We start from the raw sequence: 13,270 nt of genomic DNA, 5'->3' as shown, positions 1-13,270 counted from the left end.
TCACTACTCTCAAGGATCTCTTTAATTTAAGTTCCCTAATCAAATTGGTTCATTGCACAACACCCAATTGCCTTGCTGCCAAAGGGCTCAAACACAAGCTGTTCTAAAAAGCTGTACAATAGATATTTTACAAATTATTTCCCTTGGGATCTAGGACCAACCTTATTTTATACCATAGGATCATAAGACAAAGGTGTCGACTTAGGCCATTTGACCCATCGAGTGCTCTGCCATTTCATCATGGCTGATTTGTTATCCCCCTCAAACCCATTCCCCTGCCTTCTCCCTGTGACCTTTGGTGGCCTGACTAATGAAGAACCTGTCAGCCTCCACTTTAAATATATTCAATGAGCTGGCCTTCACTGCAATGAATTCCACAGATTCACTACCTTTGGATAAGGTATTACTCCTCATCACTGTTCTAAATGGATGTCCCTCTGTTTTGGGGCTGTGCCCTCTGGCCGTAGACTCATCCACTATAGGAAACATTCTCTCTATATCCACTGCACTTAGGCCTTTCAATATTCCATAGGTTTCAATGAGAGCCCCCCTCATTCTGGAGTTCTGAAGAGAGTACAGACCCAGAACCATCAAATCCACCTGATGTTATCCCACTTCATTCCTGGAATCATCCTTGTGAACCTCTTCTGGTCCCTCTCTAATGCCAGCACATCTTTTCTTAGAAAAGGGGTTCAAAACTGTTCACAATACTCCAAGTGCAGTCTGGCCAATGCCTTATAAAACTTCAAGATTTTTCTTATACTCTAGTCCTCTTGAAATGAATGCTAACTTTGCACTTGCCTTCCTTACATTGTCTCAACTTGGAAGATAACCAATAGTGCAAAGGAACTTGCACAATGATTCGCAAGTTCCTTTACACCTCCAATTTTTGAATTTTCTCCCCGTTTAGAAAATAATCTACACATTTATTCCTTCTACCAACATGCATGGCCGTACACTTCCTGATACTATTTTCCATCTGTCACTTCTTTATCCATTTACCCAACATGTCTAAGTAGTTTTGCAGACTCTTGCTTCAATACTATCTGCCCCTGCACCAAACCATATCATTAGCAAACTTGATCACAAAGCCATCAATTCCATCATCCAAATTATTAACATATAACTGGAACAGAAGTGGTTCCAACACCGACCACTGCAGACCATCACAAATCACTGGCAGCCAACCAGAAAAGATCCCCTTTATTCCCACTCTTTGCTTCCTGCCAGTCTATCCATGCTTGAATCTTTCCTGTAATACCAAGCATTTTATCTTCTTATGCAGCCTTATGTAAAGCACCTTGTGAAAGGCCTTATGAAAATCCAAGTAAACAACATCCACTGACTCTTCCTTAGCTATTCTGCCTGTTATTTCCTCAAAGGATTCCAACAGATTCCCCCTAAAGCACCTTCATACTTGCCAATGTACCTTTTAGACACAATATACTTTCTGGTACACTCATAGTGCAAAAACAAGTCAACCATATGCTAACACGAGAAAAATGATTCTGGTTTAAATCTTTATTTGTCTTTAAACTTAGTGTATACGGTACCTGTGCACAGTACAGCCGCTTTGATGCCAATGTGATCCTTACGCTTGATGGTTTACAGCAAGAGTTGAAATATCTGGCTCAAGTTGTGACCGCAAAAGCCTTAAGTCCCCATACATAACAATGTCCAAGCAGTTTCTGTTTTCTGCAAGCATGCGGTTCACTGCACTGAAGTCTCTTCAACAAGGTAGGAGATTGGAAATGCAATGAAGAGCAGTTTGGCTCTTTTCCAAAGACCAGGAAACTCCGTATAACAGTGTAGCCACATACCATAAAAGTTGACACTTTTGAAAGGCATTTTTGTTTCTTCATCATTCTGAATTTTGATAATATCTTCTTGCAAGCTCTCTTCCTGTTCTTCCACTTTGAAAAGAAATGGATTAACTACACAGTCCAGAATTTCCAGATCATTCAAATCCTTGAATTGATTCTGAAAATCCTTCTTCAGTGACTGCAAGTGTAAGTAGAACTCTTGCAAATCACTGTCTGTGAAAGAGAGTGCCATGCTTCCCATGCAGGGAAACTGTGAGAACATTATTCTCCCAATATTTTGCTTATATATTTCCAATATTCTGATAGAAGTGGACACTACACTTTTTACCTGGATTAAATTGAAATTCTTACCCTGCAGTTTTATGGTTGGAACGTTCATTTTGTCATACAGATCAGCTAGGTATGTGACATCTCCACGAAGAAGTTCAATCTTATTTCCCAAGCTCTTGCCGACTTTGAGCAAAAATTCAACCACAGTGTGAGAAAGATCAAAGAAATGTTTTAAGCAGCAGCATTTGACAGCGAATGCACTTCTGTGTGAAGAAGCAAGTGTTCAAACTCTTCATCATTATCTGGGCATAAGTGGCAAAATATTCCTTATTAATGGACAAACTTTAATTTTGTTGGTAACAGGTATTACAAGAGTCATGCTTGAAAATAGTCACTGGCTGAGGCTTTTGGCTTCAAGATGTTAACAATGAATTACATAATGGATTGCAAACAGACTTGGAATTTTTTTTTTGTAAATGCAACTAAACCAGCATGGTGGCCTGTCATATATGGTGCTCCATCTCTTGCACAAGAAATCATGTTCCTAAGTGGAATACTTTTATCCTCAATGTACATTTTGAGTTCATCATAGATTGATTCTCTGTTGTTATTTGTAAAAAGTTTAAAACAGAAGAGAATCTCTTCATAAAATTTTCCATTTTTGTTAAACCATAATTATGCCATGAACAATGCCTCATTTTCTTGCACAGTTGACTCATCCAGTTGCATCCCAAATTCTGTGTTTTCTGGCTCTGTGTATAGGTGATAATCAATATCTTCACTGTTTCTGTTAATATGATGAGCAACAGTGTTATGACTCAGAGGAATTGATTTTAAAATACTGGTATCCATTTTGAGAATGGTGGTGAACACATCTGATACAGCAGGCATTATTAATCTTTCACCAACTATATAAGATTTTCCACAGTTTGCTATCATTTTGGGAATGATTTAAGAAGCATTGAGACCACTATCAAGTTCATTTGAGCTTTCTGGGTAAATGCCTCGAGTGTGCAGTGCTCTTCAAATGCTTTTTTCATCTTCTGGAACTGAGTAATACCATAATTAGCCTTTTCAGCCTGTCTTTTACAGAAGTGTTCTTGTCTTGATGGTTTCATGACTTTATTGGGCAGTGCAGTATTACAAATAAGACACATGAGGTATCGCTGATCTGACGGGAATAGAATAAAACTATACCCCAGGTATGTACCGTTATATTGATGCACTTTCTGTAGTTTTTGTTTCTTAGCAGGATCCATATTCAAGGCTTCACCACCTTCAGGCTTATAGAGATCGCGCTGTAAGTATTTATCAATCATTAACAGGGCTAAATTAAGACAAAGAATAAACACAAAGTGGGAGCGTCTATTGGATGTTGACAATGGCAGTGAGTTGATATGGATGGAACGATGTCAGCGGCACGCAAAGGAATGATGAGATGAAGGTGAAGACGATCGCAACAGTGGAAGTTTTGTGACAAGGATACAGACTGGAATCTGAATGTTAGTTGGGATAGAGCTGGTGTTTGGCAAGCTACCTTTATACTATTCCAGTTAGCACGATTGACCAATCACATAAGGTCTCATAATCCCCAAAGTTGTTTCTTGACTGCCCATATGAAGTCAAGGTTGCTTTGAACACTTCAAGAGGAATCCTCAGAGTTGGCAGGTTCACTGATTGGCTCTATTTCATCGCCTGCAGAGCTATGGTTCTTCATGTGTTCCAGTGCCTCATCCTTTGTTTTGGAAGTGCCTGCTCTACTAATGGGCAGTCTGGTCTCATTCCTCTAGTTAGCGACCCCCCCCCCCCGCCCGCCCCAAGAATCTTGACTGCTTCCCGGCAACTTCTATTTCCCCTAACGTCCCCTTATGGCACATAAATGCCCCCTTAGGAATCATTGCTCTAGTGAACCTTGAAACATCATTACTAATGCCTCCTCAATCTCTTCAGCTACCTCTTTCAGAATCCTCTGTTATAGTCCGTCTGGCCCAAGTGACTTATCTACCATGGAATCCCCTATTACAGCTGCACCTTATGATTCTATATCACTTGTTTCTAAGGATTTGGTTTCATTTTATACCAGCAAAGGCACCTCCACAGCCCCTGCCTACCTGCCTGTCCTTTTGATATGAGGTGTAAACTCACAAGTGTGAAATGGTACTAAGCTGCAGCCTCCGTAGAGATCATGGGTCAGAATTAGTTGTCTTTTTAAGTTGGTAGGGATGGGTTGGGGGTTAAAGAAGGAAGTTAGAGGTCGTAATATGGTTTAGGGACAGTGTTGTGCAAGAGTTAGAGGTCAGGACTTCACTCCACACTTCAAGGCCAGCGATGTGAACATGGGATGAAGGAAATCCAGAGTCTTATGCTTCCACTCTGGTCAATCCTCACAATGGCTTTCCATGAGGCTAAGAGTAAGGAGAACGCAGTATTTACAACAAGTGGATCTATGATCTTTTTTGCAGCATAGTCTTGTTTTGCCAGATCAAGACCAGAAGTCGCTTCCGTAAGTACTGTACTATCATGCAGTGATTTTTTTCTCTATTCAACAGATATTTTGTTCATTGGAGTTTAATAAGGGAGTCAAGAGCAAGTACAGAGCATTAGTAACAAAGTTGTCAATAAACCATTCTGAGAGGAAATCTACACAATCATACCCATAAGAATTTAAGTACTTTCATTCCAATAAGAACACAGAAAAATGTAGCTCATTCAATGGGATCAATGTTAATCTTTCACCTCTGTCACTTATTCCATACTGAACCAAAGTTTCTCAATTCCCCCGTTAGCTAGAAATCCATTGACTATATTCATGAATACACTCCACAGACCTGTTGGATAAAGAATTCTAAAGATTCACCACTCTGTTGATGAAGAAGTTCCTTCTCACCTCAGTCCTGAAGGTCCTCCCCCCCCCTGACCCCATGTTGTGATTATGAGTTTTGGGGATACCTCATCCAGGGAAATCATTACCCCTGTATCATGGGCTATTAGATATTCTGTATATTTCAATGAGATCACCTCTGATTAAGTTCTCAAGACTCAAAATCCAAAGTACCAAATCTCTTCTGATTGGTCAATCCTCTCATCCAGGAATCAGTCTGGTGTACCTTCATGGTATTCTATTGCACAAGTAACCTTCCACAGTTTAGGAGACTATATTCCAGCTGGGATCATACTAGGGCCTTGTCAACCGTTAGGTGGCATTTTCAACTTCTTTCCTCATTGGAGTGGTGCCAAAATTGTAATGGATAGCATGCTGTGTGGCCATCAGCAATATTACATATCCAACTATCCACCAGGAATCACTTGTCATAATGCTCAGAGGTCACTTGTAAAGAACCAAAACCTCCCTGACCAAGATCAACAAATTCAGCACAAGCCAAATCTGAAAATGTCTAAAATCAAATCAACTCCATCAATAGTTTAACAATAAGTTATTTAGAGATTTTACTCAGTTTTAAAAAAATATACAGTATATACTTTTAAGTTCACTCTTAAAAATGTGTCATTGTAGCCCTCATACTGAGCTGGTGGGACAAAAGCCTCAGACAGCAGATTTTTGTAAAAATGACTAAGTTTTAAAGACAGAAAGGTTACAATGCGTCTCATGCCAGAAATCCGATAACTGGCAATATCACCAATAAAAAAAGAATCTGCATTTGTGCAGCATTGAAAAAAAACATTAATTAACATCCTTATTGAACAGTACAATCAGCTTTTAGTCTAAACATTCTTTTTCAGCAGCATGCTGAAAGCAAGTACAAAATTAAAAACTGAATTAATTCCGTTTTATAGTATTTCTAATGATGTATCAACTATTTTAATTAATTAAGGCTAAAGCAAATTAAGTGAATTATCATTAATCATTTTAAAGATGACAAAAAAATGGGATTTTTTTAATGATATCAGAAATTTTAGTCTCAAGCCGGCAAAGTGATTAAACTCAGTGAAAATGATTGTTCTGATTTAAATTAGTGTTTAATCCATCGTTTAATTAGAAACACCAAATCAAAATATTTAGAATATATCATATTCCAGTTATTCAAATATTCAGTTAAAGAAAAAAAAGTACTTATATCAAAATTAGCATTTTACTTGCAAAAAATGAGATTATCTGGGAGTTTTTAGTCTATAATCTTCAGTTTTCTATGATAACAAATGCCAAGAAAATAACCAGCCCAATACATAAATTAACATCAGGAATATGAAATGAAAGACGTATACTCACTGAGCAGAAGCCAAATAAAAGCACAGACAACGAGAACAGTATCCATTTTTCAGAGAGTTGCCTGCTGCATGTAGACTAATGCACAGTACTGCAGCATACACTGCAGCATGCTGGTGGATTTATGGGAATGAACCATCGTCATCATCATATTGAGATAATGAACTCCCCATTGTTAAAGCAAGTATGCCTGCTTTTCACATCCATGCTCAACGTTACAGGCATGGCACATACCCTTATCAAACTCGATTTGCAATCTAACTTTGAACAGAAATACACACCGATTGAATAAACAACTTCAGTAAAGCAGCACTGAAGCTTTTACATGAAGCCTGCCAGCCTGCAGAAACCACACACACAAGGTGTAATTCAAGTGGAGTGTAGACATAAATCATTGTTTCCTAACCTGACCTGGTTGACACCAGTTTTAAATTGTGAGAAGCAAGGACAACATCAGCAACTATGGAGGTCCTTCTTAAGCACATGAGATTCTGTAGTTGCTTGAAGTTAACAATTCTCACAACACATGCTGGTGATAATAAACCAGCTTCTGACTTACAATTCTGGAGGAAATCAGCAGGTCAGGGAACATCTAAGGAGCGGAATGATGAGCCAATGTTTCGGGTGAGACACCTCATCAGTGCTCCTTTTGTTTTGGTATGTATGCCAGGTGCCTATGGCACTCTACGGGTTTATTCTGGTACTTCATCCCAAGGCTGGGGTCAGGGTGGTGATTTGGTTTCAGAGCTGCAGAAACTTAGAAAGGCAAGTTTTCATTTGCTTTTAAAAAAATTCCCAGCAGCCTTGTAAAAGTACAAGTGCTCTTTAGGATTCCCATTGTTGAAATAAATGAAACTAACAGGATTCAGGGCAAAGGCGCTCAGCAAACAAAGGTTAGATACCAAGATAAACACAAAAAAAAATCAGACAGAAGACCATGATCATTAATTTCATAATAAAACCACATAATTTCATGGTAGTCTTTCTCTCTGTCTCTGTCTCTGAAAACTAAATTATTGGACCCTGTGTACATATGTGCATGCATGTTTGGGCATGGAGGTGGTGATGTAGGATGAGAGAAAGTTGCTCAGAGTGAAAGTAGAGAGGGAATGGCAATCTCTTCCTTTTCAACTCTTCTGATCAACTGGCTAATTGCGTGATTGTAGCTTCTTTAAAAATCCTAAACTTTGAGCAGCCAGGGCAGCATGTTCTGATTTTTGGTAATAGTGGCAGGGTGGAATTTTTCCTGGTTAACATCAGAGTTATAACTTTGCTGTAATTTTGAGCCCAAGCATGATGTACAAATATTTACACTTGCGAATGTGCCTGTCAGATGGTGGCAAATGACATTCCATTCCAGGTTACCATTCCCTGCAACATATTAAAGCAGTTTCAAGCCAAACCTTCATTTAGTTTTCTAGAGCTGATCAACATTGGACTTGGTACGTGAACTGATTCATTTTACAATTCATCAATATAATTGGAAATTGAAAGGGCAAAAAAATTTTTAGTAATAACAAATGCTATTTGTCCAAAATCTATTATTGGGCTCCTGTGAATGAGGGGGAGGGGTGGGGAAATAATGGACTGTGCAAGGGGAAGTTGCCTGTGCCCGTGAAAATAGGTGCGAAGTCCAGCTTTTCTCATCTCATGCTTTTAGCACAACTTAATCATGGCAGTAGCTTTATGTTCTTAGTCATTCTTACCCTTAAATTACTAAGGCCATAATTCAAACAATGCAGGGCTCTTCCTTTTGCTATGTTAAATGGTTAAAATGTTTCTTGTTACTGACACCTTAAAATCCACTGTCAGTTATTCTTCCTTACTTCCTGCATTAAATGATAGTACAATAGAACAAGAATTGTATCTCCAACAGAAGATTAAATTAAAGCACTGAGATAATTCATGCACAAGTCATTATAACCATGTTTTTCTTGTTCTTCAGATTCTGGATAAGATTAATCTAATATATTACCTTCAGCATGATATTACTCCACAGTGCGTGTCATTACCAACTCACTCATTTTGCAATCACTTCAGAGACATTTACTCAGAAGCAATGAGAAAAGTGAGTCAGTAGTGAGTACACTGGGTGATGTACTGAGCATGAGTAATCAGGGTCATGAGGAGAGCACATTGCTGCCCAGTCAAGTACTTTAGCTTGGGAGCCCACGGTTCTGGATCTCAGAAATTCTGCATTTAAAGGCAGGCTGCCTACAGAATAGGCAATATCATTAAGCAATACAGAAAACTACATGGGGGTTTAGGTCCTGAAACCAGATGGAGGCTTCTCAGGACTGCAAACTGCAAGTTTTGTAGACATTAAAAGAGACCTTTTTTAAAATCCACGACAAGTTTGTCTTTTTCTGTTGGCAAAATATTGGTCTAAGCTGCTGAATTAGAGAAACATGTTCCTCCAGCCTTCAAACAAATGAGACATGGTTTCACAAAAATCATTGCTATCATAAAATTAAGTTTCCCACAGACCACTAGATACATTGAGGTATTGTCCATTTCTCCTGCTATACAAGTGCTGTTGAGCAGAATTCTTAATTAGAGGAGACTTAACATTTTGCAGAAATTCTAAGTGAACACTGTAAATGGTAGTAAACTGTCAATAAATCATGCATTGTTTAATAATTCATCATTCACTTTTAATACATCAGATATGGAAGGTTGTTCTGTAAAAATGGTTGCAAGGATGCAAATTAGTGGCTGTCTCGTCCTCTTTGTGGCCTGTATTGTTAAAATAGTTAGCAGTATATCCAAATATTGCCTAAAGACACATTACAAAGATGCTGCTTTTGTAAAACTGAAGATTTGGGATCTTTTTGTTTTTAAATTATAATTCTACTATTAGAATGTGCATACAAACTTATTTTTCCTTCTTTTCACCTTTTGCAGGATATGAATAAGACCAGTAATATTTTTGACCTTTCCAGGGTCATGGTAAGCAAACCTCTTGAATGACTGTATATCTTAAATTTACACAAGTGATATTAGGCATTGTTTTGATCTATTGAGAAGGAAGAAATGGTAGTACACACGTAATGCCCTGGGAAAGGTTCCACTGCTAACGTAATGGTCTTTCTGTAGAAGCAGTGTTTGGGTTATGGGTGGAGATGACAGGTGCTTTGGAATGTGAGCCATTCATTCACACGAGCAGCTTTTTGTGTTGTGTGCCTGGCACTGGAGTGAGCTGGGGTCCTTTGTCTGGTGGGAGATGAAGAGAGAAGAGAGAAGATGCTGGAGAGTACCGGTCGTAGGATTCGACCCGGTGGGGGACCGTGATTCGATGGAGAAAGGTGCCGAACTCTACTGAGGATTGGTGGATATGAATTTTGGGATGAGTTGAGCTCCAGCTTGTGCACATTTGACTGTTTAATTGTAATGGGCCTGTGGCAGCTGCAATTACCAGCCGCACCACCAACCAGGCATATTAAAGTGTCCTGTAGCCAACGGTCCTCCTGATGACCTGGCAAACAACTTCCCCCCTCCCCCTTTTCTTTCTCCCTAGGCCTCCTGTCCCATGATCCTCTCATATCCCTTTTGCCAATCACCTGTCCAGCTCTTGGCTCCATCCCTCCCCTCCTGTCTTCTCCTATTATTTTGGATCTCCCTCTCCCCCTCTCAAATCTCTTACTAGCTCTTCCTTCAGTTAGTCCTGACAAAGGGTCTCAGCCCGAAACGTCGACTGTACCTCTTCCTAGAGATGCTGCCTGGCCTGCTGCGTTCACCAGCAACTTTGATGTGTGTTGCTTGAATTTCCAGCATCTGCAGATTTCCTCGTGTTTGCGTTTTTAAACAACTGAGCTGTTGCTTTACACCAGCCTCAGTCGATGGGGCTGGATAACTGGACTGTGCCGTTCTGCTACAGGCAGAGGGGTGTTTTCTGGAGCTGCTTCATTTATGCCGTATATTTTTAAGGAGAGGAATGTTTTCTCTCCCCTGCAATTTACTGGCCAGCATCGAATATAAATGCGCAGTCAGGAGATGAGTGGTGTCTCTTGGTTTGAGGAGTATTTACTCTGTTGTTGTAACCAAGTTCTGTTCTGTTTAGCTGGTTCAAGTTTGGACTCCAGAACAGTTTTGTTGAGTTTGTAAACATTTTGGGTAAATAAAACCCCTATTTTTTTCACCTTTACCTGTTCTCCCAGTTTTATGCTTACCTCGGTCCTTCACAGGGCCCTTTTTGTTTTTTTCTTTCTTCCTTTACTAACCTTTTAGTTAAGATTCATAAATGTAATTCCTTTAATCGTATGCAGTGTGCTGTCTGTTATTTCTTGGCACTGAGTTGTAACAGGGTCGTAAATTACACAGCGTCCACACAAACCGGGGTTTGGGATGGGAGAGCAGTCTCAGTGCCAATCTCATGGGTTTGGCGGGACTGGAGTGTATCTTCCCTAGACCAAGGAAACCAGGGAAGTTTCACACATCCAAGGAATAATGGAATCACAATCAGGCTTATTACGACTGAAATATGTCATGAAATTTGTGGTTTTGCAGCAGCAGTGCAGTGTATAAAATATACTACAAATCACAATAAAAAATATATCAGTAGTGTAGCGGTTAGCACCACGCTATTACGGTTCGGGTTGTCGGAGCTCAATCCCAGTGACCTCTGTAAGGAGTCTGCACATCCTCCCCATGGAATGTGCGTGTTTTCTCCGGGTGCTCCGGTTTCCTCCCACTAACCAAAGATGTGCCAGTCAGTAGGTTCATTGGTCATTGAAAATTGTCCAGTGATTCATGTGGCCCTCCACTGGTCGGGGTCAACCAAGGATATTGTCTACGTGATGTGCAAGTAGGGCAGTAGGATATGGAGATGCTTCCCCTCTTCATGCAGCTGATGAATCCAAAGGAAAGTCAGAGACCTATACAGTTTGTCACTAATGCTGTTGCAGGAGTTGCCAGTCAGCATTGAACTCAACATAGGACTGCCTTAGGGGCTCCATCTCCAAATTTTACTCCCAGAGCCTTCCTCAGTAGTGGGCACGGCTGCAAAGCAACTGAGGTTTGAGTTCAGTGTTTCCCTTCTCCTAGGTGGGCCACCAACCATAGCTGACAAGCCCCATCTGCCCGAAGCAACTGGTTTTAAGGCATCAGTAATCCGTCTTTGCCCCTCCTGTCAGTAGAAATGGTTCCAGCAGGCTTAGTAGCTAAGCCACATGTGAGAGGCTATACACTTGGTTGTCAGAGGCTATATGAGACGCACACCATTGGGAGCATTAAATAGGTAGTGGCAGCTTATGCACACTACCGCCCTGGGATATAACAACCTTAAGGAACTACGTACCATGATTGGGGGTGTATGGGGTGTCAGGGAGGGATAGCACCCCTGGTGGGGGAACATGTCGCATCTTTTTCATGGCGGTTAGTCCACCTTTGGTCCCCACCTGGCACTCAGCTCTCACCTGTGGCTCCCCGTAGCTGTTTGCATGTGACAGCGGCCACACCCCAGTCAATGGCTTCTACATTGAATTCTCCAACTTTTGGTAATTCCCTCCCCCTCCCTTCCCAGTTTCAGTCTGCCCCCTCCCCCAGCTGCCTACTACCTCCCTCATGGTTCTGCCTCCTTCTACTACCCATTGTGTTTTCCCCTATTCCTTCTTCACCTTTCCTGCCTATCCTCTCCCTGCTTCCCCTCCCCCACCCCTTTATCTTTCCCCTTACTGGTTTTTCACCTGGAACCTACCAGCCTTCTCCTTCCCACCCTCCCTCCACCTTCTTTATGGGGCCTCTGCCCCTTCCCTCTACAGTCCCGACGAAGGGTTCCGGCCCGAAACACCGACTGATAATTTCCACAGATGCTGCCCGACCTGCTGAGTTCCTCCAGCGTGTTGTTAGTGAAACTATTTATGGTGGTGGTTGGGATTTGAATCAAGTCAATTTTCCCCTAGGTAGTACCAAGCTGCTTCAGTGTTTCCAAAATTACAATTATCCAGGACAGTGTAGACAACTGATTCACATTCCTTAATTTCTAAATGTAGGAAGGCTTCTGTAGAGGAGTCACTCACAATAGACTACCTGCCTTTATCCTGCACTTATAACATAGTGCTTAGGTGGCTACTTGAGTTAAAATTCTGGTTAATGTAGATCCCCACGGTGGTGTTAATGTTGAATGAGAAGGGATGTGTTTGTATTCTCATTTCTTGGAAATAACTAGCACTTTAGTGGGCCATATCCAAATGTAGCCTCTGTCCTGCTGCATATGGACATATCCCTGAGGTACAAATACAACAGGACACTATGAAATTAAGAATAAGCATCCTCACAAATGACATTCAAATGGCAGGAAGGCTTTTGAAAAAGGAATAGAAGATGCCAGAAGCCAGAACATAAAATGGCTCAACAAATACAGGCATCTTTACTTGCATATGGCAGGATTCCAGCCATTAGAGCTTCCCTTGATTTTTATTGACTTCGACTTTACTAAACTATATTTATTTAAAAACTGAACACTGACCTCAGCTGTGGAAATTATGACCCAGAGTTAAATTGTTTTGACAGAATTGAAACTGAACAATAGTCAATGAGATCAATTCTTCTGCTTGAAACCTTTAATGGCGGTTGGCAGACCCACACAAGGTGCATTGCTGCCACCTACTGATCTGGAGTGCGGAGCAAAGAAACAGGAAGTACACCTACTAAGTTTACCCCTCCTCCCAAAAAACTCAAATAATACTGAAAAGGCTAATGCTTTACAGGAAGTCAAATACACACTTACGCACTTACATATATACATTACAATGGCAGTGAAATCTTAATAAAGTTAGACGAGAAAATCTGCAGATGATGGAAATCCAAGCAAAACACAAAGATTGCTGGAAGAACTGAGCAGGCCACGTAGTATCTATGGAAAAGAGTAAGCAGCTAATATTTCGGGCCGAGACCCTTCATCAGGACTTGTGAGGTTCTGATAAAGGGTTTTGGCCCAAAATGTCGACTGTTT

The 13,270-nt window shown here is 40.7% G+C and overlaps 1 protein-coding gene across 2 annotated transcripts in view; it reads right to left on the bottom strand.

The window, feature by feature from the left end:
• The window catches only part of LOC134349237 (long-chain-fatty-acid--CoA ligase 6-like), a 127,183-nt gene extending 120,798 nt beyond the window's left edge, over positions 1-6,385 (bottom strand). For both annotated transcript variants that reach the window (XM_063053249.1, XM_063053248.1), the window contains exon 1: positions 6,322-6,385. In XM_063053249.1, the coding sequence (XP_062909319.1) occupies positions 6,322-6,367 (46 nt within the window). In that variant the 5' untranslated portion in view covers positions 6,368-6,385. The remainder of the gene's footprint in view (positions 1-6,321) is intronic.
• Positions 6,386-13,270: the final 6,885 nt, after the last annotated feature.

The sequence above is a fragment of the Mobula hypostoma genome, chromosome 7 (genome assembly GCF_963921235.1).
Source record: "Mobula hypostoma chromosome 7, sMobHyp1.1, whole genome shotgun sequence".
NCBI classification, from domain to species: Eukaryota; Metazoa; Chordata; class Chondrichthyes; order Myliobatiformes; family Myliobatidae; genus Mobula; species Mobula hypostoma.
Note: the sequence above shows the minus strand (reverse complement) of the source record. Positions and strands in the feature narration are given on the sequence as shown.